Here is a 26,973-nt window from a genome sequence, read left to right on the forward strand (position 1 = left end):
ATTTTTAGCTTTCTTATTCCATGTTATTATGGACATTGTGGTCTTTTTTCTTTACTTTTAATTAGATTCTACATCACATAGTCACTTATCTGTCACTTTTTTTATCTTAGGCTCAAATGTATATTGATTAAGAACATTCATATGTTAAGATATATGAAATATGTATCATATTTGAAAACACCTTTCAGGATAACCAAGATCACTGTAACATTTAAAGCAGTATAAAAACATTCTAATAATAGAATTTAATTGGTTTTGGTGCCATTTTTGCTAATGAATGAATTTTGCTAATTGAAAATACAGTCATCTGCAGAGATGCACCAACAATGGTTAAGTCCTGTTTCATTTTCGTTTTTAGCTTATTTCCTCTGTTTGCTCGGTCCTTTGATTGACTGAGATTAGCAAACAGGTTCCACAAAGGATTTTTTTCATATCAGCTTCCTTCTTTAACTAATCAAGAATGATTTTAGTTGGTTATTGACTGGCCTTGTGTGCTTGTTTTTTTTTTTTTTTTGGGGAGGGTTTCACAATCAGGAGTCAAGTGGGAGCTATCATGGTCAACCTTAATAAAAAAGTAAATAATCAACAAACATCTTGTTGTATTTCTGAATCAAAATTCAACTTTTTTTTTTTTTTGCAGGATTATCAACACTAATTTATCTAGAAATGTCCTGTTAGGAATTGAACATATAAAACTCATTAACTTAAAAACTAACAGCTCAACTTTATACAAGTTTGTTTGCTAATTCTTGGTATTTTTTCATCTCTGTTAGTAAGTACCTATATAGTTATTATCTCCCTTTTCCAGTAAGTTGAAAAAACAGAACAAACATGACCTGAGTGGGTTTTAAGGAAAGTACCTCTTATAGGATTGACTTGATTAGTTGTGTTTTTTTGTTTCTTTTCTTTTGTGAACTTCTCAGCAAATGTTAACCCATATCCAAAAAAAGTATGAGTAATTATATCAGTTTTTTTGGCTGCAGCATCAGATCTTTTGTGAAGCTGTAGATTCTTATCAAATATATTTTAGTGTTATGTTTGGCAAGAGTCTGGAGATACAAAATGTATCACGGTACACATGTCATGATACGTTATGTATCTCAATACATCCCGAGACAATATCAGACAATATTTCACTATTCTTTTAAATTATGACTTAACAATGTTCTGAATTTTATTACATTTTTAACAAAAGTAAAATTGTGACATACAGGTTATTTAATGATCAGAATATTAAGCACTGTGATTGTATCTCATAAACAAGTTGTTTTTTTGTCATAACACCTTGGAAATAGGTCCATTTTCAAAATTACTGACAATTTTTAGCATGAAAACTTTCGGTAACACTTTAGATGAGGTGCTGGAAATCTCTCAATATAATGTTGATAAAGATAGTTAGTACATTTGTTAAGCTTGTAAGCAGTAAATTAATATGTAGACAATGATCTCTCTTTAGATATTAATAATTCTTACTAAGTATGTTAATAAACTTTATTTGGCTTGATGTACTAATGTCTTACTAACACCCTATAAGCACATTAATAACGTTTGGTAATGTGTTAATAAAGCTTGTTAAGAAATCTTATTATAAAGTGTGACCAAACTTTCAAAAAATGACATGTCAACAAATGAATTTTTATTTTCAGCTTATAAAGTCAAAGTTTGCAGTGTTTTTTGGGCAATAAATACCCATAAAGTAGAAAAGAGGGACACAAAGAAGTGTCTCGAATCTGCCTATGGATTTATTGTGAATACATTTTTATATTACTTAATTTTATAAAAATATTATACCATTTCAGAATTCATACATATTTTGACTGATGGATTGTGCCCCCTTTTTAAAAAAATATGATGTAAAGTGTTGCAATTTGAATGTACATGACAAGATTATTGTTAAACTGACTGTTAGAATTCACATAAACACATCTAAGACAGATGTAGATAAATGGGATTACTTCTGACGGTACACCTGACAATCCTTTGTGGTACATAAGGCACAGTGGTTGTAAATCATGGGTTTTTTACAAAATACATATTTTTTCTTTCTCTGTTAAATTGTATTAAAACTCAGTGCAAGAGCGAGTCTGCTCTCTAACTATTAGTCCTGACCAACTGATGGTATAGAAACTTTTAATTAATTCCTAAAGGGCTCAAACGAGATCTTGAAGCTGATTTAAACTGGTTCTTCCTGAACCTACCAGCTCCTGAAAAACCTTCAGACTCTTTGGTGTCCCAGCATGAAAAGAAACTCTTCAAATAAGTGGTTTTAGTGAATAAGTTTAACCAAATACGGTAATTATAGAGAACTCAATTGGTGATTGCTGCAGACTGCTACAGCTAGAGTGGACAGATCGGCTGAGTTTGAGTGTTTGCTGTAGGAACAGATTGTTACCTTTTTTACACATTTTGCTCTCCTGAATTTCCTGTTTTTTTTTGTTTTTTTTTTAATCCTTGTAACCCTCATCACTTATTCTGTCATTCAGCATCTCTCCTGCCCTCTCAGGCTTCGACTGTGGGGTGAGGGTCAAACTGAGCAGCTATTCATTCCCTAATTGGAGATGTTGGACGTGAATGCTGACAGCATGGTGGTTTGTACAGTTGTGTCACAGCAGGATAGACCCTGTTTGTGTCTCGACTGGAGATTTTCTTTATGAAGTTAACATTTTTTTAGTGTCTTTTCCCAGGAGAGTCTCCTGATTTCTGCCACATTCCAATAATAGCATTTCATGCTGAGAGCTCATGCTCGGTTGTTTCATTTGTCTCAATAAATGGTGGACCATTGATGTACTGAGCCCTTTCTATTAACATTTTGCCACATTCTCGGTGTATGGCGACCTTTCTCAGTCACCTCTTCCTTTTTAATGAAGCCTGACTGCATTGTTTCAGTCTCTATCTCATACTACTGTTTCATTTTTTTTTCTTTTTAAATCTGGTCAGGAAGAAGGGTGCTTGTTACCACAACAACAAAAACCTCTGGGATTAGGGTCAACTTTGCCTGTCAGTCTAACCCTTTCTTGTCACCTTTGATATTCTTCAGACTTAACAAAGAACAACGAGTAAATAGCTGGAAATATTGAACAAAAAGTTATACTGTTGAAGTTTATTTTTAGTATATTTGATAAAATACCATATTTAAGAAAATGTGTAGCAAGTACACCATAAACAATGTACTTGTAGTATAGAAAATATTCTAACTGTATACTTCAGACTAATTTGGGACACACATGACAAAGTAAATTTAAGTTATGCTGCCTTCCTATTAGTGCAGCTTAAGTATCCTTGTAATACACTTAATGACCTAATTCACTTAAAATCGTGTTTTTGGTCTTTTTAAACACATATTTAAAATCATTTACGATTAAAACTGTATTCCTGAGTATTTTTTTTTTGTATTTGGATGAATCAGGAGCAGATGAAAAAAAAAAACACCATGATTGACTGTCGTGATTGACCTCTGCCCGTTTGACCTTGATTTAGTTTTGTGGACTTTTAGCTCCTGTCCTCCTGCCTGAACTAATAAACCTGCCTGCTGCTCCTGGGACCATCTGTCTTCCCGTTTGGGACAAAATGCAGTTTTTCAGCAAATTTGTCCGGTGGCCACGAGGCTGCATTTGTAATTGTGAGGCAGCAGTCATATTTTTAGAAAAAGGTCAAATTTTAAGGTATCCTGATGATATTTTGACATTGATCAGTGGCCGCCCAGACTGTGACAGTCCAGTGGCAGGAAAGCAGGAGCGTGATAATTGATTGATAGGAGGGTCTCCAAGATGTCCAAGTTAGTTGACTGTAGCTCCTGGAGCAAAACATTCTTTCACAAATGTTTGAAAAAACAGTCATGATACCTGATGACTTGATTGGATACACCTGTGGCCAGACCAAGTGATTAGGTCGCCTGATTCTGATCATTTGGATGGATGAGACAATACTTTTGGTAATAGAGTCCATCTCATGAATTTTCTTAGTGTCATTTTGTTCAATTTTTTCAATATTTTGAAATAAATTAATGAAGTATATTACAGATGATGTACAAGCAGCCTAACATAACTATTGCTCATGCTAAATAATAAATGGACTCATCTCTGAATGAATGAAAGATGCTCAAATAATGCTGTCTGACCCTTCCCTGCCCTTTTTTATATTCAGGAGGGTTTTGGAAATGTAAATAATTTTACTGCAAATGAAGCCACGTCATAATATTTAGTTTTTCTTATGAGCAAAAATAAAGAGTCTAAAATACTGGAAGAAATTGCAAAAACTTTATATGTATGATGAAAGCTGAATGTAAAAAGAAGAATTTGACAATATTTCATTAATTTTTAAGTCATACTGTATGTTTTTAAAAATATATGCAATACCCAACAGAGTTAATTTGGAATTATAAAACAGGAGTACTCTTGATATTTTAAATGTCATCATTGTGTCTGTGATTAAAATAAACCCTATAAAGAAGTCTTATATTTTATTGCTTTCATGCGATTACTTTTTTGTTTCCCTTCTTTGCCCTCACCCTTCGCGTTTGCCTTTTTCAGCGTTTTTAGCTGCATTAAGGAGATTTTTGCAATTATCTTTACTCAAATGAGAGCATTCATCTGTGTTAATGCAACCGGATCACTGCTGCGTGCAAAATGAACTAAGTTCTAAAAAAGTGCCAAATTAAACATAGTAAGTTGTACTTTTAAAAGTAGTTTTAACACCAAAGCCAGACTTATTCCATCAATGTATCCATTTTTTGTGGTACATATTAGAAACAGCTTTCTATTTAATTAGCTGTTTACAGATAAATATGTGTTTAATCGTTTTAATAAATAAAAAAATAAGCTAGAATTTTTAAATACATTTTTATATATATAATAACCTTTTTAATTCATTTGGAATATGTATTTTATTGTTGATGACTTTTATGAATCAAGTTAAAATTAATTAAAATTAATCAAAAACTTTATATACTTGATTTAATGCTAAATTTTGAATTTTAAAGTAAAAGGTCTTTGAACTGAAGAATCACAAAAGGAGATGTGTTTTCTTGCTTCTTTCGTGTTTCTTTAGTCAAATTGTTTTCGTGCGCCAAATAAATAAAACTCAATTCATTGAAAATAGCCCTCAGCAAAATCTTCCCTGGATGTTTTTGTGCTGAACGCTCCACAGAGCTAAATTTATCTCACGTCATGCATTCTACTGTGGCAAGAGAAAGTCGGCGTTGTGTGTTGTCTCTCGTCTGAGACGCAGGCTATTTCACAGCAATAAAAAAATATTATTAAAGAGAGAAAGAGGAGTAATAATTCACCCAACAATTTTATTAATATCCTGCTCTCTTGTCAACCTCAGAGGAATGTTTTATCACTTTTAGCAGACTATAAATCCAACTGAATGGGGCAAACGGTCCTGAAATGGCCTTTTCATTAAAGATGACAGGAATGTCTATGAAAATGTTTCTTTAAACCAGATATTGAAGTGCAGTTTTGTATGTTTTTATTTGCTGATTCATTTTTCTCTTTGGTTGCATTTTAAAGCATCACATTAAAAAAACTTAATAAAAAGCAAACAGGAAGACAATCACCCTAAAGAAATCTGCAAACCGTTTGTCACGTTTGTTTGCATCTGGCTGAATTCTCAGGTGGGCGTTTGTTCTTGGATGTTCATAAAAAGCACAGATGTTTAGATGTATTGCTAGGCACCAATATCTATATAAATACCTGACTTCATGGTATACCGATCATTTCTGCTAATTGGTCTCATAGTGCTACCATGTCTTCCTTTCCGTCGTCCTTGTTTTTCTCATCTTTCACATCCCTCCTATTCTCTCTTTCTCTGTTCGTCTTTGGTCCCTCCCTTATGAGCTTACCCCCTGTTGCTCCAAACCTTTTTGGTTTGTGTTTGCATACTCCTCTTCTCTCTTTTCCTGTTTGCTTCCCACCAAGCATAAATCATTCTCTCTCTGTTTCCTCCGTAATACCTGCAGTGTTTTACTGGGAAGCAGGTGTTGTTTTCTCAGATGATGCGATCATGTCACCCCTGTTGTTTCGTTACCTCAGGGTCAGCAAGCCAAAGGTGCAGAGGTTCTTTGGATGTTGTTGAGGAAGCTGTGAATTGAATCTCTTTTGATGGGTCATATCTTCCTGAACAAGACAAAAGAAGGATAATATTCTATGTGTATGTGCATAATATTAGACCTAAGTCAACTTAATTTGCCCATTTATGCTACTTTTTACTATCCAGATAGAAATTATTTGATTGAGGTTAAAATAATACAAGCAGGAATTAAGATATTTTTTGACAATTATTTTTTAAGGTAAATTTTGTAGTGACAAAAGTTCAATTTACATCAGTCAAAAGACTTTATGTACACTTAAAGTCTCCATTCAGAAAATTTTACAATGTAAGTAAGATACTAAAAACGAGAGGTTGAAGCAAATCTGCTTTTATCAATATTTTAAACACATCAAAACAAAATCTCTTTGCTTGCAGAAGGCCCTCAGTTTTCAGTAGCTACGTTTCCACTGACTGTAATTGGATTTGCGATATTAATTCTGCTTAATGGAAACACGAAAATGTTTAAAAATTCGTATTTATCAAAAAAAAAATAGGTTTTTGCTGTTGGATGAAGTCGTTTTTGAGGTGTATTGAAATAGATATATTTTGCTAAACTGCAATAGAAATAGAAACACTTTACTTTTTTAATTAAATGAGTCACATGACCAGCGTGCATCAGGTCCCACAGCATCACACAGCTCATCAAATGTTGAGCGTGTCATGTGGAATTGATGGATCCTCTGCTCCTGTGTAAAATCAACAACCACCATTTCCCTAAAACCACTTCATCCGTAGTCGCTCCCACATAGCTTGCTGCTCCATGGCCTGAATAAGACACCGACGTCTCCTTTGATGGATGATGATGAGTACTAGTGCAATGGCAAAAATGTCAATATTTGTGTTGTAAATCAAAGTATTGCTCTCATCCTTCGCTGTGTTTTTGAATGACTTATGATTCTTTTTTTTTTTACAATCTGTCTCTCACAGTTAAATATCTATGGCGAACATTACAAACCTCTCTCATTTCTAAGTTTTGACTGTTTATGTGATCAGCAATAGTCTTTTAAGATGTATAAACAGATTTAGACACTAATACCAATCTCTCAAGATTTTTCAAAAATGTAATTAAATGATATTTGGTTTTATCAGGTAACTGGAAGATGCAATAAAATACCAAAACATCACAGTTATTTTTTAAAGATTTGTTTTAAGTCGGTCTAAAGTGGTTTACATTTGTTGTGTGATTAAATCACTTCTTCTTGTTCTCCAAGATTGAATTGAATAGCCTTAAAAATGGAATGTCAGTAATTGTAGAAATGTCGTGGCTGCCTTGACTGTGACTTTACATTTACTTCCCCCAGAAAACAAGCATTATTTTTGCAGAGTGATGTTTCCTGCTCTGAAAGTAGAGCATACAGATGCTGTATAAGCACAAAACATATCTATTTTGGAAAAAAGACCATTTTAACAGTTTTGCAGGTGGACATGGTGAAATAAAGAAAAAAAATATATACTCAAATTGTTATTTATTTATGTACATCAAGAAAACTTTTCAATCCATAAAAAAGAACAAACTCATATTTTGAACATTCACAGATTGTATGTATGCCTTTCCTCATAAGTCTTTACAAAGATTAAAAACCAAGAAACTTTTCATCCATGAGTCTGACTCACAGCAGTGAAATTGGTTCCGACCTTGAGTTCATACATAGTTCTGTTTCATCCTGCTTTATTCACCAAAATGACCTTCTACCTTTCAATTTTGTGACAGAAGGGAGAAAAATACGTCTTTATTCTGAATGAGGGAAAAGTGACTCATGAATGTATCATTTCAGGAGTCACAGTGTTCTTCAGGCTAAAACTTACTTTCAATGAGAGTGTGATTCATGTTCGGAATTGATCATTTCAAATTGGTTGTTTTAAAAGGACCTTAGTCACATAAAAGCCAGCTTTGTGAACATCTTATACAGTTTTTTCAATTTATGAACAGGTAGAACTAAAAGAGGAAAACAATATTATAAGAAGGAGGTGGGAGAGGGTCATTTTTATGCAGAGAAATGGAAATCACCATTAAAGTAATTGAAGAGTAAAGTTGAAGGTTAAGGAGGGAACAGGAGAGATGTCTGTCTGAGTTGGTGTTGTATTATCTCCACTGGGAGCTATTTATGCCGCTCAGTGTTAGTAGAAGTGCTGCATCACTGTTTTTTTTTCTTATTAACAACATTTCACACACATTCTTTTCCAAGGTGACATAAAACTTGTTCTGCCCTTTTTGGTTTTTAGCTCTGCAGGGAAACATTTAATAGTTCAAGAAAGCAAATTGTGACTTTTTATCTTCCTTTTTTTATAAAATAGAAATTCTACCTTTTGGGGAATTAGGGGTGTAACGATTAATCAATTAATACATGAATTAATTATTTGATTAATCCATTTGTTTTCTTATGATCAAACTAGATCCACCTGCCTGAGGCAATTTGTTAATTGTATCAAACTATACCATTAAAAAAAATTGTTTCATAACAAAATAAATTGATTATATCTATTATGGAGAATATCATTTAGATTAGGGCTGAATATTACAAATAAGTTCTAGAATCGAGTTAATGCGATTCAACAGAGCTTGGATGGATTTGATTCTATTTTTTTATTCTTTTGATCCTCTCAGTTCAATTCAATTTAATTAAATTTTGAGTTTACACATTTAGACAATTTTTTTTAGAAATACGTTAAGAGTCTATATTTATGTCTTAAAGATATTAATATTCATTTGATAAAGTTCACATACTGTAAAATGTATTTGTGAAATTATGAGATTGTTAATCCCATACAGTGGAACCTGGATTTGAAGCTCCAACAATTGTTCTGCCTCTCCTGGAGGCCGTTTCAGTTTGGCCACTAGGTGGCGATTGCACTATAGCATTACACCTTATTCCAGAAGAAGAAAGTATGAGCAAAAAACTGTGCTAACAAATGATTACTTTAAAAAATACATTTTCTCAAAGTGTTTAGAAAATTCATATTTCTGAGTAAAGAGGCTCATTTATTCAGCAATGTATGATTATGTCGACCAAGAATTAGTATAAGCCATCCTCTGGGGAATCCTATTATACCTGAGCATCAAGCTAGAAAGCTTTAGCATTATGTGTTAGACTAATCTCTGCTTTTCTGGATTTATCTATTAAGGTTAGATCGATTCAGATTGATAAACTAATTTTATCAACCCAGCCCCAATTTGGATTGAGGCACATCAGGTTCATTTTACAATAATGTAAAACCGACAAAAGTTCCATCATAGCAGACACACACTTGGTGTCAGCAAAAAAATGTTCAACCATTATTACAATGTATGGAAACACGTTGAATTTAGCAGACCATACAGCAGGGGTGGATAAACTACAGCCCGGGGATTAAATGTGGCCCATAAGTCAAAAAGTTGCAAGACAGTGTGGTATAATATTCTGATAATGTTCCGTTCCTATCATTTTTATGTGGTAAGACAACAGTGGGATGAACTTTATGTCACACTATTTAATTTTTGTCTTAAGATTGATCTTAGGTTAGTTAATCGATTGAATCGGGTCAAAATGAACCAACATTTACTATGAATCTTGTCTGCAACTACAAATTATAATATGAAGTGAATCATTGTTAAAAAAAACCTTACACCCCCTAATGGGAAGGCTGCACAGCCGTGGTGTCATTAGCTGTGTGCTTGAACTTGATGTTGTAATCCTGCTACCTTTTGACGCTTGACATGTTTGTCAGGCCTGTTGCCACTCTGATCTGTTTCCCAGCTGTGTTAGCTTCCAGCACCAGGAATGATTCATTGTTTTAATTATTCCATTACCTCACCGAGACGTAAATGTTTCAACAAGCCGTGCTCATGATTGCATAAATCATTTGAAAACCAATCTCACTCTGGCTTGTGCTTAATGCAATTTTTCAAAGCTCATTTCAATAGAGAGAATACGCTGCTTGTAATTTGTCGGCTGTCTGTTTTATGAATGCGTTTGAGGTGGTGTGGTTATCAATGTCGCCTCTTAGGAAGGATGTCCTTGTTGTGATCACGGCTGAGGCGTTTTTTTTTTTTTTTTTTTGTGAGGACTTTGTTATCCCAGAGCTTCTTCCCCATAGTGTAAAAACGTTCATGCAGCTCGAGTTGTCATGATGGGAATGAATATCTATATGGTTTCCTGTGGTGGACTTTCTGCTGTATACCCAGCTTTTAGCACGAAGATTGCTTGGATATTTTCCAGCAAAACCACATGACTAAAGAGTTTGGTATGGGGAAAAAGAGGGAACTTTTTAAAAAAAATCAATAATATTTTTCAGTTGTGTGAACGTTACATGTTTTCTGTCCTCTTTTGATTATTTATCATAGATGAGATGAACGATGGGATGCTCCCAATATCTTTATAAAAAACAAGTTGTGAGTAAAACACGGAAAACCTCCTCATCAATGTTGGAAGAAAAGTAGCTGCAAGCTGTCATGACTAATTAATGTGAAAACTACTTTGCAGTCTGGACTTACTGTAAGTCCTAGAAGACTCACAGTAATGAGAAACAGTCAAAGACAGACACTTCAAACTTGATACTTGAAATGCTAGAGAGGATTCATAAAAAACGAACCTACTTAAAAAAGTGCAAAAAGTCATATTTTAAACTATAATGACAGTGATTTTGCTGCTCCTTTCAAATCAACCACAACAATGGAGGTTTATATATTTTTATAACTCCTTTAACTATGAGTAGTACTTGATTGACAGAAAGACTTTACTGTGGAGTCACAACAGACAAACTTTCATAATATACTGCACTTTTGTTTTTACTGTGTATTGCACATAGTGAACCTTCCATATTTAACCTTTTTTATTCTGTATGTCAAAATTATTTGGAGTAACAAAGGGCCAAAAATAATAAAACTAATTTAAAAACTAACATTCCTGACAATCACAGTGCTGTACTGTGTTTAATCAATCTAAAAATAAATGGGAAAGACAAAAATATAGAACAAGCTTATCATAATATGAAATGTGATGATAGGATATTTTATTTCTGACATATGCTTAAAAATAGAACAAGATTAAAAGAAACAAAAATAATTTAAAAGGGAGAAAGAAAAAAAGTTTTATAAATTCTCCCCCATTCCTCTAGATCAAGGGTCGACAAAGTTTTTGACTTTAAAGGGTTCTAAAGTTTAAAAAAAAAAAATAATAATTTAGCTAAGAACATGCTTTAATTTTGATTCACATAAAATAAATATATTGAAACAGAACATTTTGGAACTTTGCTTTCAAAACTTTGACTTTTGTTCTCATTTTAGTGCCAATTGCATTTATGGGTTTGTGGAGAACAAATTTTCACACATCTAGGTGCGTAGCAACTAATGGGACTTTGACTTTAACTTTCACTTAAATGTAAACTGGTTCTGTTCCACATCTGTACTCTACATATGGATACACATATAATTATGTATAAAAAAAATGACGAAAGAAAATCATCTTTTTGTTTTTAGTTGTCCGAATGGAGTTCAGCAGGTTTATAAAATATAGGGGAATTCTTAAAAGTTGCAGCTGGATCTTTGTTCTGGCACCCTTTAGTGATTTTAACCATCAAACACTGATGCTCAGTGCTAAGACAAACCATCCCTTTTTATTTATTTATTTAGTCTCTGATTGATTGATCATCTTTTCTCGAAGAACAATTCTGTGACAGGATGATTGTTCATCATAAGCCACTGTTTAAAGTCTTCATTATGTCATTTTCCTACATGCTTGCATTACCTAATCACAAACCGCAAAGTAAATAATAGGAACCGTCTCTTTAGGTTGGAGTTCCTATGAGTCATAAAAATAAATGATTTCCTTGATTAAATCGGGGTTAAGGAGAGAGCCTTTCATAACAGGTTTTGGGTCAATAATTTCATAAATACAGCTTCAGATTTCACTCAAAAGCTGACTAATTTAAAAGTTAACTGTGGACTAGACACTTGAAATTGATTGGACAATCAAATAACTTGCCCTTATTATTTTCCTTCTGTGTAATTTATACTTTGAAAATGTACCTAATTTAGACGGTCCAGCTAAATGATAAAGCTGAATATAAGTTTTCATCAATTTGCTTAAGGAAAATGAAGTATGTAAATACATTTCAGTTTTAGAAACCAGAGTGCAATGAAAATGCAAAACATCATGGAACCATATTTCAATTTTGAAGAGAAATAAAAGTTCTTTAAATTCTAATTTGATCCCAATAAAGTTTGCCTTTTATTAGGTTGCATTGAATTATTTTTCTAATGGACAAATAATGTTTTATGCATCTACTTTTTAAAACTAAATACACAAAAATTATACTTTTTACATATAATTATTTGCATTGAAACTTTAAATTCAGTAGAATGTTTTGGATTTCTTCTGTATTGATAATTTCAACTAAAGTGGTTAGATAACATTTATTTTTTTAGTTTTTTATTTTATTATAATTTTGGGGGCTATTATGACCAAGTCATTGATCCTTTCAGCTTTTGATTCCAAGCTGTCTTAAAAATAAAGTAACAGCACCATCTGGTGGCCAAATAGAGTATGACAGTCCTAAAGACTTCAGTTGGACAGGGCTTAAGAAAAGTCACATTTTCCAGTTTTTTGCGAAATAATTTTTGACTCTTATTAAGATTTTTTTTTATATTTTATTAGTTAAAATACATGTACTGACTTATCTTTTGATATGCTCGTGTCCTCTGTTCTTAGGACAGCAAAGAACCTACCGACTGCTGCCACAGTGAGTCTTTCACCTCTCCGTCTTGCACTTTGGCTGTTGACTTGCGGCGAGGCCGACGCCGTTTTTCGGGCAACCTGCAGCTGCCCCCGTTGTCATGGCGTCAGGGAGAGAGGTCACGAACACCAGACAGTGAGATCATCGCAAGGCCAACATCTCTGCCATTTGGAGCTCCTCCAAGGATAGATATAACTCCTGTGGATCCAGAGTGGTGAGTGCGACAAACAATATAGAACTTTGACTTTTATTTTTATTATTGTAAATAGTTGGTAATATTTTTTTTTTCAGCTACTGCATGCTAATCACAATATCAAGTGCTTACAACCTTAGAGCTACTACTGTACTCCAGTGTTAGACCAAACATTAAATGTTCATTCAACTTATTTTTTGATGAATGTTAACACATTCCTGTTGTTCTGACAGGTTATTATAAATAACTTTTTTTTCACGTTAGGAAGGAAAATGTCACAACTTGATATCATTTTCAAACACTAAATATGATCGTTAAATAAACATACCAAACAGTAAGTGATAAACTACCCAAAAAAGAGAGAGTAGAAGAAAATCTTAGTATTCCTAACACAAATATAACTTTATTTTATACATTCATTTTTACACCTTAAGCAAATACTCATTATTTGCATTAATACAGAAGAACAAAAGATTATTTGACAAAATACAATTTAAAAAAGCATCAAGGTACCAAAACAACTTGAACATGATTTATTGTATATTTTTCTATCAAGCTTCTCATTTTCTAATATATAGGTTTCCAAGATTTTTAGTTAGTATTTTTTTTAATTGTGTAATATTTTTATTCATTTTGATACTTTCAACCTCACTCAACAGACAGAAATCCACGTACTTTTTTGGGTTGTCTTCACACGATGTAGCTTGATGTAATTTTTCTTTCTTAGTAAGAAATGGTTATGTGCTATGAAAGTAGCTTATATTGTAGTTCACATTGTATTATTTTCTATTTCTGTATTTTAATAATTTTGACTTATAGAATGAAATGCTGGTCTAAATAATTCTAATGGCCTGTTTTTGTTGTGTGCATAGTGGTTGTAGGGAGGTTTAGTAGATGTTTCCCTATATACCTCAGTCCTCATGTACACTAATATGTAGTGTTGTAAATAAAAATATATTTAAAATTGCTTAATATTCCGATACTCCTCAATATTTTTTAAGAAACCTTTTTACCGTGGGATTTTCAACTTCACTTGTGGTCAATTACAAACTTTCATCTACACTTCTTGTCATCAATTTTCATCAATAACCAAAAAACTTTACATTTTGTTCTTCTTATTATTTTTTTGTATGCAATCATATGACTGTTAATCCCTTTAAACAGGCGCTTGGAAGTATACGAGTTTACTAGTAAATCATATAGATTAATGTCTGCATTCGTCATGCTTATATGAGCCTATAAATGAATATTGATAATTATTTTAATAGTTTTATTAAAATAAAATGAATTATGCTAATGTCAAAATATATTTTTGCAGAATAAATATATTTTAATAATCAAAAATAAATCTATGATTTCCAAAGACATTAGGTGTTGGACTATGTGGCACAATATGGAGCAGAAACCATAAATATGTGACACTAAATTCTGATATTAACACCAGCAGCGAGTGTCTGAGTCCTGGTAGGAGCCAGTTATCCCGTCTCATCAAACTGATGTATGTGTTTACTGAGCCACCTAATCAGTGCTGATTGCTCCTGGGCATGAGTCTCATGTGTGTCTGCGTGTGATCTTACTATAGACACAATGACTCCAGGGGCCTTTCAGCTGCAGAGGACTGAACTCATTTTAGCTTCATCAATGATAATAAGATAATGCTAATCAGTAAAAAAATGAAACGTCATTTATGCATACAGATAAAAGTCCAAACAAGATTTGAAACATATATATTATATAAATGTGAGGATTAGCTGCCCCAAAAAAGCCCTTTTTTCTGATCAAATTGCCTTTTTTAAAAACTTTTTTTAAGCTTGAATGAATTAATTGTGGGTCACTATATCATTCCAAACAAAAGACTTTTGGCTCACTCTATGCTAATCTGTGTGAACACAAGCTTAGAGCTCGGTGTTTATTGTAGGGTTTAACATCATCTGACTGTGGTATTTAAACTGCCTTACACAGCAGGAGATGGCTGAACTGTGTAATTTGCACCTCTAATTGGTCTCAACATCCCTGATCCAGTAAATACAGAGGAAATTAACCCTGAAAGTGCAGTTTTTTTTTCAAATTACTCACATATTTACTTGGTTCATGCTGTTTATCATAAGCCATTTTTTACAAAAATGCATTACTTTCCTTTATGAACTATTATTTTTAATGTTTTTGATGATGAATGCCGTATTTGTAGATTCAAATGAATTAAATTTGATTATTTTGAAGAACATTGTTACAGGATTTGGTTATAATTGTTTAAAAATAACAATTAAATCCTCCTAATTAAATGAAAACTTTGATTTTTTCTTAATTTTATTTTCATTTTTATTCAATAACACGAAAAATATGCAATACAACTTTGAGTTTTAAACTTAAAAAAAATGAAAAGAGGACACAAAGAAGAAAGACTTTTATTGTCTACCCCTTTTAACAAATAAATCAATAAGTAAGAAAGAAAAAAAGCACAAAACATTCTACCGATGTAGGATACAATAGGAGAAAATTGGGAAAGAAAGAACTGAAATTTATAATTCCAAACATCAACCAATAACTAATTTCTTAATAATCACCTAAGCACGTGGTTGCAATATCTGTTTGATATACTGACGAAAAAAGCTAGATTTTATTTATCCAAGCTTTTATTGTGATAGGGGAAATTTGATTAAGTGCAACAAACAAGCCAATATACAGGACTGTAAAGACTAATGTAGTATCAGATGGTTGTAGTGAAATATATCTATAAAGAAATGTAAAGAGAATTCACTATAAATTCTTCTATTAGCAAAGAATAATTGTTTAAATGTATTTTTTTTTTTATTTTGTTGCAAATACTGTTTTTCCCAAACAAACTTTATTCTTCTTTCCTTTGGCGTAAAGTTTTACATAATTTTACAAAAATGTTCATATCAGCACTGTTGCTCCAGGGACTGTAAAAGTCTGTAACGCTGATATACAAAGCAATTGTTGTTGAGTTTCGCCTGAAAATGTCCCATTACAACACTCCCTGTAGCCCAAGTCCTTAATAATTTCATGAAAATCCAACAAAAGTAAAGGATTTTGGGCCCAAAGCCTCAAAAATGACATTCTTAATTCTACCTGTTAATGCAGTAATAACACAAAGTGCAGCTACATAATCTTTCCATTGTTTTTTGACAGCTAATCCATGGATTTAATTATCTTTTGTAGATGAGTTTTAGAGTTATCACAACAATGACATTATAAAATGTCATTGTTTTGTTCATATTATGCAAGGGAAAATCCAATATGGACAAACATCGTTTCATTAATAAATCAGATTGAAATAACCTACTAAAAACCTCTGTCGTTCCACTTTATGCTCTTTTTATAGGTTTATTCCTTCCACATTTGATATTGATGTCTTGGTCTAAAGAAGACAATGATGCACAAAAATAGAACAAATTAGAATATTTTTGACAAATTGATAACTGCAGGTTGTAGTGCCACCAGAAGGGGGCAGTAAAATGATGTTCCAACGCATTTAAAGGGAAGGAACAATTATCAGAGTCACATAAGGTTGATTTAAATGTTAATTTGAGTTTTTTTTTTAAATCCGGCCGTAAATAATAGTTCTAACATTTTTTAAAGCTATCATCTCAGAATCTAAGAGGTTTTTGTTTGTAAATGTGAAGTATATTGGATTATAAATCGACTTTTCTCTATCACACCTGAGCTAAGTGGTATCCCATGTCAGCATCACTGTTGCCTCTTTCCCTCTCATTGCACATTTCTTTTAGCCCATTAATACCTGATGCAACATGTGAGTGCACCTGTGCACCGGAGCTCCTCAGGCCTGAACAGATTAAAAGCCATCTCACAGTGTCCCCATCCGGCATCACTGCTGAGAAAGGTAATGGTCAGCAAAACCTTCTTCAGGGTCTAATTACTCTCCACTCTGCTGAGCCTTGAGCCAGCAGCTGCAAACATATACTGCAATTTTTCAACAATCCCTCCTCTAAGACATCTCCATGTCCTCCCTCTGGATGCCCTTTACTCCAACACTACTTATTCAAGTGACTCTGGAACAAAATGAGGATGTGGGAGGAGGTTATTTTGGGATTCAATTATATTTTTCTGCTGATGTGCACAATGGAGACTCAGGGTGCCTTGTGCATCGATTATGGAAACTCTGTGTCCAGCTGGAGGGATTTGTTCCACTTCTTGAGAATTGCATGTATCGGTGCGTGTGATGCAAAGAACAGACCAAAGGAAGAACGTGGGTGCACATATAATATGTACACGGTGATGGAATAAAAAGTGCTGTAAGCAAAAAAGAAAAAAGATTTATCGTTTAGTATTCAAGCCAAAAATGTAGCTTTATGCAAATATGATGAAATATTGAACTCTAGTGCCCTAATGAGATGTCATAACAACCATCAGTGCATAGAAGACTCTCTTCATCATTGAGAGATCTTACCTTAAAAGGCTGGGATAAAAAAAAGAGAATGTTCCATGGAGAAACACAGTATGCAGTCTGTCATTTTTTGTTGGAACAGGTTACTAATTAGGTGTAATACAGTGTGTGCACAGGTGGATCAGAACAGAGCAGCACTCAGGCTGAGTTGTGTTATTCCCCGCCAAGGCTGGACACATTGACAGGCATCCATGAAAATGAAATTACCCCTCTGAAACAAGAACCCGCAGCTATCCTGGCTTGACTCCTGCTCCGCCGTTTTCTTTTCTGCCTGAGCCTTTATTTTCTCAGCCAGACGTAAGCTACGCTCCTCCTGAGCGTTGATTACCTGATGGCTTTCGCCTGCGTTGCCATGCATCTGTAGTCCTCAGCCTCTCCTGGAAGGATCACATGTTGAATCCTGTGTGGTTCAGCCTTTTTCAATTCAATTCAGTTTTATTTGCAGACAGTTGTCTCAGATCGGTAATTTTCCAAAGACATAAAATCAATCACAAAATATAAACAATAGCTGATTGCTAAACTAGGTTAACAGACTAAACTAAACCGGGCTTCTTTGCCCTTAGACCCTCCTTCTCAGTGAGGAAAAACAGCTAAAAAATCAGATTCTGGAAAAAAGAAGAAGAAACCTCAGGGAATTCCACATGAAGGAGGGATTCTCTCCTAGGATGGACAGCCGATGTACCAGGACTGTTAAAGAAGAATTAGCTTATCTGATTCTACAACTACATGTTTGACTAGTGTAGCAGATGGGGGCGCGAGTCAAGCCAGAGGCGAGGTCCACGACCAAGGACAGGAGCCCAGACAAGCCACCTGGAATCTCTGCCGCTCCCCCGGAGGGGAGTGGGAAAGAGAAACAACACATGAATCACACTGCACCAAACAGAGGCATGGAGAACTAAATGAAAAATGCATTATTTTTGCCTGCTCTCCTAATTTTTTATTTATTTTTTTTACCTTGATTTGTCCTGGATCTATAACTTTAAATTTATACTTTTTTTTCTTTTAACTTATATTATTATACCTTATTAGTTAAGCTGTTGGATTGTTCAGTTGCAGGACAAGTGCATAGAAAACCAGGGTTTGTTTCCCAGGGGGGCGCGATGAGATTACTCTAGTGTGGGTCTTTGGGCAAGACTGCCGTAAAACTTTCTGCCAAATTAAATGACACTCATGTTCTCCTTGGCTACTTCCATGAACCTCTTCTTTGGTCTAGGATGGTTTATCAGTTTAACGATTCTAAAAAAAAATTGTTGCTGCTATTTTCGGTTTTTTCCAGCCCTATTCCTTTATTTTCCATTTATAAATTACATCTTTGCACAGCTACTGCTTTTTCTATTTCCTTATTCCTGTCATTCTTGAGCTACGCTAACTTTGTTGCAATTTACTTTTGTAATGATGATAAAGGATTCCGATTCCATATGAATTTGTTTATGTATTTTTAATATTAAATATATAACTTTCAGATGTAATCAGGGTTGCAGTCTTGTCTTTGAACATTTACAAACAAGCCACTAAAGGAATCTACAGCATAGTATTCATTTCTTCACTCTGCTTGCAGCTTTCACCACCATGCTTGTAATAAACATGTAACTTAATAACCTGTGAAAATAGATGAGGCAACAGGGATTAAAAGTGAGCGATTCACAAAAGCAAGGACTTTTTTGGGGACAAAATAAGCTCTAAATGTGCAATTTTGATAAGTAGAGATTTGGGTTTGATTGGAGGTTTGATTAATCACTGGAGAGGAGGATTTACATTTTTCACTCACTGCACTTTGAAATGATCTTGGAAGTATTTTAGTGAGTGGGCTTACTTTGCTCTGAGTGCTCTGCGTACACATTTGACAGGAAATTTGCTTTTAATTTTTAATGGGGTTTTTGTAATGACTATGTCTGGCCAAGCGGAAATAAGTCGCTCAGCGCGAGGTATGTGGAAGTCTTACGTCACAGTCATGCCACGACTCGGCTCTGTTGTTTCTGTGTCATCAGGTATGACATGTTTGCTTCAGGTTTGGAAGTGAGCTGTCCCAATTGGTTCATATCCTGTTGTAATATAGAAAGGGACAGTATTGACACTTGATTCGTGTTTGCTCAGAACCACACAGAGAAACAGCAGAGATGCAGCATGGCTGAGGTAAGCGTGGTGACAGGCGAGGAGGCACTTGTGTCTCCTGTATTCCGTGCTAACAGCTCATTCCACATCAGCTCTTGTGCCTCCTGGTTTGAGACACAGAATGACAGGTCTTTTTTTCTTCTGTTCAGAAACGCCGCAAACAACTCGAGCGGAAGTTGATGGAAAGACATCGCCAGTGTCTTACCTAAGAGAAAAAGGCCAATGCTTAAATAATTGATTGTGCTTGTATCCACTCCAGGAACATTAGTGTTTAAAGGTATTTATAGTGAGTGGATGTTCCAGCTTTGTTATGCAATTTCTGCACAACCTTTAAAAATCCTGCAAATAATGGAGTTTCTAAACATTAGCAAGTGATGAATAATACAGGCTTTTTTTTCTCTTTAAATGTCATTTTTGGTCCCAAAGACGTCCACATTTACATTAACACAGAAGCTTCCCAAAGTGGTTCAATTTAAAGTTTCACTTCTATCATCTTTTGATCCATTTTCAAAGCGTTCCCAGTGGTCTTTTGATTATGGTTATGCCTTTTTGTGTGTTTTTATTTTGAAAAACCCATAAACCTTCCGTTTTCTAGTACATGGTTTCTTCAGAGTGGCAGGAGTTCATTAACATTTCACCTCTAAGGAGTAAACCTGCCCTCATTTCCCATCATCCCTTTGTTTACACTCTCTCTCACCAGCAGATCCTCACAAGACCAAGATAACATTACCGGTACAGCAAAAATGGCGAGCAATATCCGAGCTATCTAAATGTACAGTTTTGAGCCAGAGCTCAGATAAAGAAAACAAAGACGTACAAACATCTAGTTGTCTGTAAGTGGATGGAGTGGGAGCTTGTGACCTGACACTTGTAGGTCCTACATCAACCTACAAACTTTCTCCAATTGCATTCATTCATCTACTAATAATTTATAACGATTTGAAAAAAATGTATATACTCAGAAACACAGTTTTAAGCTTAATCTTCTTGATTTCCTCCATCATGAGACAAATGTTACAAATGTATGTTAACAACATGATTTTTTTTTTTAGTTTTGCAGTGCTTTACTGTATTGCCTTGGAAAATGTCTCCATAAAATATCTAAATAGTCCCATTTTGATCTGTTCTCCAAAGACATTAGGGCGATAGTGGCCACACTGTGACTCTGCGAACTTGCTGTGCTTCGTGTTGTTCTGCACCGTCCTCTTCCCCCCGTCGCTCCACACAGCTTTCATGTGGGCGTCGGTAATCCACATTGGCAGTGGGAAGATGGTGGATCTTACACTTTTCATTTTAGCAAGCAAAGAGGCAAAGACAAACAAAAAGGACAGTGTATTTAACTACTTTAGACTTCCAGCATTTGACTTAATCCCTTCAGGGATGTGCGTTTAACTCAGTTCTGCTTTCTGCCTCTGGAGATGAGAAATCTCCTGAAAACCATTAAACACACACATATAAGTTATTTTTGATTGTGAGACAAACATTTGATCAGTTTAATACTTCCAGCAGCAGTTTTTTTGTTTTTATAACATGGCTTAAGGGTGAAAATGATGGAAGAACAGATCTACCTACGTTTGAGAGATAGGAGAATAAAATGTGAGATCATTTGAAATGTTGGCTAATACATAAAAAATATATATATTATGTGAGCGAACAAGCAAGTGCCAGGCTGTGAGGTGACACAATATATTTTTAAATACTTGCACATTTCCTCCCCAGTGGAAATCTGCACACTTGTTCCTGTTGTTTTCAGTTTGAAGTAGTTTTGGCCAGCATCACAACTGTTTAATATCTCCTCTGTAGATTTGCAAACACTAACGGCAATTAAAACACACAAATGCCTGTAATCTGTTGTTTATCTGTTCTCATTACCGCGATCTCCTCCTGTTTGAGTTCCTGTTTTTGCTGTTTTCCTGGAGTCTTTGTGAATCTGTGCCAGCCAGGGTAATGTAGGCCATAAAGCAGACTGAGCTGACAGAATTGGACTTTGACAGAGAAAAAATATGTCAACAGCCACAACACATTAAAGGCTTACACTATAAAACTTTACCAACAGAAACATGTTCAGATAATTCTTTTAGAGTCCAACATTTATCCAAAGCTGCTTTTTAAATAAGAGTATTTTAGTGACGAACCTAAAATAAAATCTTATAAATTAATTGAAAACAAAATAGTAATAGGCTAAATCAAAATGGCAATTAAACATGAAATGATGCTATTATTTCAAAATGTAATTAAATTATTATTTAATTTATAAAATAATTCACAACTGTCTCAGAGTTCATAAATTGTTTCCAAAAGTGTCATTGTTGTGTCAGATCATTTAAAAAGTGCCATTTAAAGGCATATTTTCTTTCTTAAAGTTGTTTTCTAGTCTTTGCCATTTAGAAAAAAAACTGTAATTATTTTTTAATGTCAGTATTTGTTTCAAATAACAATTAGAGTACAATCCATATGATACATACTTATTGATAATAATATAGTTATAACTAAATTATAACTGAACGAGTGTTGTTCTATAGAGGATTTATTTTTAAATCTTTTAGATTTCCTTCACTCACTTTATTTTAGCCATACTTTCTAAAATTGCAAAAAAAAGAAAAAAAAATGAAAGTAGTTACACTGTATGTCTAAGTTAACTTAATACCTTTTGAACTCAATGTTAGTCAAATCTGGAAGTTTTAGTTGAGAAATCAAACAACCCCAGTTTCTTTTATGACTAAAAACATAAAGTGTTAACTCTGTAAACTGTAAGCTAAACCTTATAATATATATTTAAAAAGGAAACAATAGTCCAGTGTACTGGGTCTAAAATCTTTCTGTATCCAAACCCATTTGGAGACACAAGTCCTGAGAGTCTCAAACCAATTAATTTCTCCTCAGGGGTTTTTGTCTGACATGTTATGTGACGGAACATCAGCTTAACAAGGAGTCTAATTGTTAGTCACATCGTCAAGTAATAGCCTGTTCAACAGAAAAAACCCAGGAGGCGTCGTTCTCAAGTTCATTTTAATTCTGCAGCATCTCATTACTTATGAAAACTGAACATAGTCGGGCAGACCTACTTTCTTTATTCATTGTATGCTAATAATTTTGCTGCACTCTTTGCTGTTGTGCAGCTACTTGTTTGTATGAGCATGTAGGTGGATGGTTATGTGCTCCATTTAAAGCTTTTTCGGCAGGATTTTGGAATATTTCCCCTGATGAGGCAGCAGGGATCCCTGCAATGAATTGCTCTGCGATTAAAGTATTAAAAATCATTTTTGGGGTATTTTTACCTTGTTTTTGTAGCATTTGACTTATGACGGGAGAGATATATCAAGAAAATTAAGCTTAAAATTGCATTTTTGAGTATTTCTTTATTCAAATCATGGTGATTCAGGGCCGGAGAAAAAATGCTTTTGGAAAGAGCTCATAAATGTGACGTATGGCCTACAAGCTCTGTTCTGATGCATCCAATTGGAGTCAAATACATCCATGTCCGTCTTTGTTTTCCTCATCCAAAACTGCACGACTGGATGGCTCCACCGCTAATGTTAGGTGGGGGTTGTGAGGGGCTGTAATCCCCCGGGAGAGTGTGTAAACAAAGGGACAATGGGAAATGAGGGAAGGCTTACTCCATACCAACAGTCCCGCCCACAACTCAGAGGGGAATTTCTAATTAACTCCTGTAGAAACTATATCTTAGAAAACAACAGATTTTTTCATTTTGCCTAAAAACGACATAATCATAACTAAAAGACAAGTGGAACCGCTTTTACAATAAATCAAAAGATGATTGGAGTGGACTTTAAAAACTCCGTATAGGAGAAAAATACATGTTTGTGATGAAAGAGATCCAGCTCTACGTCATCCTTCAGTCGTGTTTTTTTTCCTTTTGCATCTTGTGTTTCCACAAATGTTTTCATAGTAATGTTCAAGCTTGGAAAGACTATTTTCAAAGGAATATCTTGGCGAGAATTGAGTGAGAGAGCTATCCACGCTTCCACGGCTCAGAATCATCGGTGACGAATCAGTCCAACAGCGCACATGCGAGCGCTCACATTGCCAATGCTCGTCACGCTGCCATTCTGCCTTCTCTGATGTTCCTTTCGGATTTTCTCCGTTATCTCCATGGCCTTTCTCTCCCTCGTTCCTTTAGGGCATTACTCATTTATTTTCTCTTCTTCTCCTCACCGTTCGGCTTAGTGCGGTGTGTTTGTCTCCCTCGTGCCACTATCACTCTGTTCTGTCTTTCCCTCCTTGTAGTGAGGCAATTTTATGCTTGGATTGCTTCCATTCAGACACAATTATAGATTGATTAAAGTGTGTTTGAGAGACAAAGATGAGATACAGGAGTATAGCTTTTTTGGGAGCTACTATGTTAAATTATTACATTTATATACCTTACAGCTTTTAGACCTGTGGGACATATTTATGATTTTTTCTTAGTTTTTTTACTAGTGGCTTCCTTTCTACTGTTTTCCTCTTGGCTTCGCCTCACCGGTTGTCAACTTCACCAAAGGTCACAATATCATCAGCAACATTACCGCAAATCCCAGCTAAACAAAAAATAAATAATAAATCTGACAACCTGTTACTGTGCCTGCCTCCTTGCCGTCATAAGGGCCACTGGCCAATCCTTGCGTGGGGAGGCGTGGCCTCTGTTTGCTGCGTGCCTGCTCTGCTCCTTGTGTATATTCTGAATGAAACGGCAAGTGAGGCGTTCGCCTGCATGCTGTGCTCATCTCTCTGACTGTGCGAGTGAAGGGAAATCTGACTGGAGGCTCAGCATAGCGAGAGTCACTCTGACACTCACCGGGAGTGCCTTTGGGAGAGAAGGTGGGGGGTTGTTTGCGGAGTGAGGTGGGTCAGTCAAGCAGTGGTTCATGGTGGGGGGGGGGAGCCAGACAAGAGGAGAGAGCAGTTTTCAGCCCTTCTGAATCTTTCATAAGGAAGATCCTCCAACATCAGCCTACCTGGACTGAGAGAGTTGGTGCCGAGGTGTGCACTTAGCAGACACTCAGGAGGCATAAAGGAAAAAGGACTTTACAGCAGAGGAACATGGTCAACGGGAAGAGGAATTTTCAGCTTGGGTTCATGTCATAGAGGTTTTCGATCGGAGAAGATCAAGATGAAGACCCTGGCATGAGTCGACAAAAAGGAAAAGGTAAAGGACGCTGCAGCAAGCTGACTAATCCTTAGATCCTTGGAGAACCGGGTAAGCGGCAAAGAACAAAACCAGAAACAAAGCATCAGAATGGCATAGCAGAGCTTGTATTCTCCATCCATGTCATGCCATGCTTACCTGTTATTCATATAATCAAAGGCAGTCTGCTGTGTATGACTGACTGGGGCAGGATCTGGACATAATTTGGCTGAGTTTGACAGGAATAGAACTCGGAGAACTCGACCCCAGCCTGCAGGCATGTCATCCAACGAGCTGAGCGTTGAGATGGACTCCTGCATTCGGACATTCAAGGAGCACATGCACCTGGAGCTGGAGCCTCCCAAAATGCCAGGTGTGGTTGGAGGCAAGAGGGGCGCCACGTCACCCAAGCTGTCCCCGAGAAGCTCCCCGCGCCTCTTCCGCAAGCTGATGGTGAACAAAAGCATCCGACAGAGGCGGCGCTTCACTGTGGCTCACACCTGGTAAGACCCAGAGTCAATCGATGAAATGGACAGTCGCTGGCGAGCAACACATTTAGAAAAGAGCAGCAAACGGTTGATCACTTGTAGGTTGAAATGATTGCAGTGGACATGGAGGCGTTTAGGAGGGAAACAATAACAGAGATGGATATGTCTGTGACTCAAAGTGACAATGAGACATGAATGATTAAGAAATGGGCAGAATAGGTTAAACAGACATTATCTAAAAGATAAAAGCAAAGAAAATAAGGAACAAATACACAAGCAGTGGATTAGATACACAGGGAAGATATTAGAGCTGGTTGGAAAGGAGGATGCAACTCTGATGTGTGGGGATTTGTCAATGGGTCAGAGGATTACATAATGCAATGAAACTACTTCAACAGACCCCACGATCCACCATTTTGCTGTAGGAGATCACTGCCCTTTATCCCAGGTACAATTGTGCAAATGGATGAGTCTATGTTTTGGACAAGTGCTGAGAAAAAAAGGGTGTTCTCCCCAAAAATATATCTTCTTTGACACCAATGAAAAAGAAGACTTTAGGTCAAGATACCAATAAAATCATGCAATTTTACATGTCATGGTCAATGCCTTACCCCCTCCATCAAATCTATGTATTTTTAGAGACCCACTGAGTGATGGAAATACCTTGATTTGACTGCAGATGCTCAAGGTGACTCATTTTGTTGAGGATTAAGGATTTTTTTTTCCTGACATTTGTGCTGGTGAAAAAACATCATCCCCAAAAGGAAGAATTACCATACTGCCTTGGAGACAGCGGCGCACGTCTGTGAAACGGGTTACAAATTTAAGTGATAATGCAGGCTTATGACGACTTACGAAGGGTGGGTCGGGGGAAAAAAAAAAACCCTCAGCAGATGAATACGTGGAAAAGGAAATGAGTCCAGATATTAATCTCCTCCTCCATGTCGCCCTCATATATTGAGTTGTCTCAGCGGCAGAAAATGTGTCACGTTTATGCTTGTGTGTGTGTGTACATATATTTTCACCAGTGATTTTGACCACGCATACTGCATTTGTAATTGAGTGGTGGTGCACCCGCCCTGCTTGGCAGCAACAGTCAGAATGGGGTCTGTTTGTTTACCTCATCTCTCCTTCATTGTATAGCCTGTTTCTGAACAGGGTGGGGGCTGTGTGGGTACAAGGGAAAGGCAAGAATAAAACCAAGGTTCTATTTAGAAATGGGCTTAAACCTGAAAAAAAAAAAAAAAAAAAATCCATATTGGATGAAGCTATAGATTCAGCAACACCTTACCACTCTTACCCATATACAGGCGATTTCATGATAGAGCATCCTTCAGCAAGACGCTGAGGTTTGTGTGCTCCCTCATTATGGTGCTCCAAAACAAGCTAAAAATGGAAATGGTGCAAAAATAAGAACGGATTAGATTCAGGAAGAAAGCATCCAGTGGGAAAAAAAATAAAATATAATCTGTGAAGAGGGAGGGCGCTTATTAAGATATCACAAAGACAAACTGTCACAGCTGTCTACCATGACCATATGTTTTAATCAAAATTTCCTTTTTAATTTATTAACCAAGCAAATCTCAAATATTAGGTTACAGTCACATTTTTAAGTAAGCAGAAAGATTAAACCTTTTTGCTTTATTCCTATTAGAAAGATTTCTATCCTTGCTTTAAAAAGAAGTTGCCCCACCTAAAAATCCCTCCGGATATTCCAGACTCTGCTCTGTCTGGCCTAATGGTCTCACCACCTGTGCAAGACCTCAGAGAGGTAATGAAAAAGGATGATGAATTAGTGAACGGTTTTGTCTGAGTTCTCCACTAA

At 35.5% G+C, this 26,973-nt stretch overlaps 1 protein-coding gene across 2 annotated transcripts in view; it reads left to right on the forward strand.

Annotated features, from left to right (window-relative positions):
- pde4ba (phosphodiesterase 4B, cAMP-specific a) overlaps positions 1-26,973 on the forward strand; it is a 169,849-nt gene that overhangs the window by 16,903 nt on the left and 125,973 nt on the right. The window contains exon 3 of one of the 2 annotated variants that reach the window (XM_024278666.2): positions 12,777-13,015. In XM_024278666.2, the coding sequence (XP_024134434.1) occupies positions 12,777-13,015 (239 nt within the window). Of the gene's footprint in view, positions 1-12,776; positions 13,016-24,215; positions 25,164-26,973 lie in introns of those variants that run through there. The other variant, XM_024278667.2, reaches the window with a different exon arrangement.

The sequence above is a fragment of the Oryzias melastigma genome, linkage group LG4, assembly GCF_002922805.2.
Source record: "Oryzias melastigma strain HK-1 linkage group LG4, ASM292280v2, whole genome shotgun sequence".
Taxonomy (NCBI): domain Eukaryota; kingdom Metazoa; phylum Chordata; class Actinopteri; order Beloniformes; family Adrianichthyidae; genus Oryzias; species Oryzias melastigma.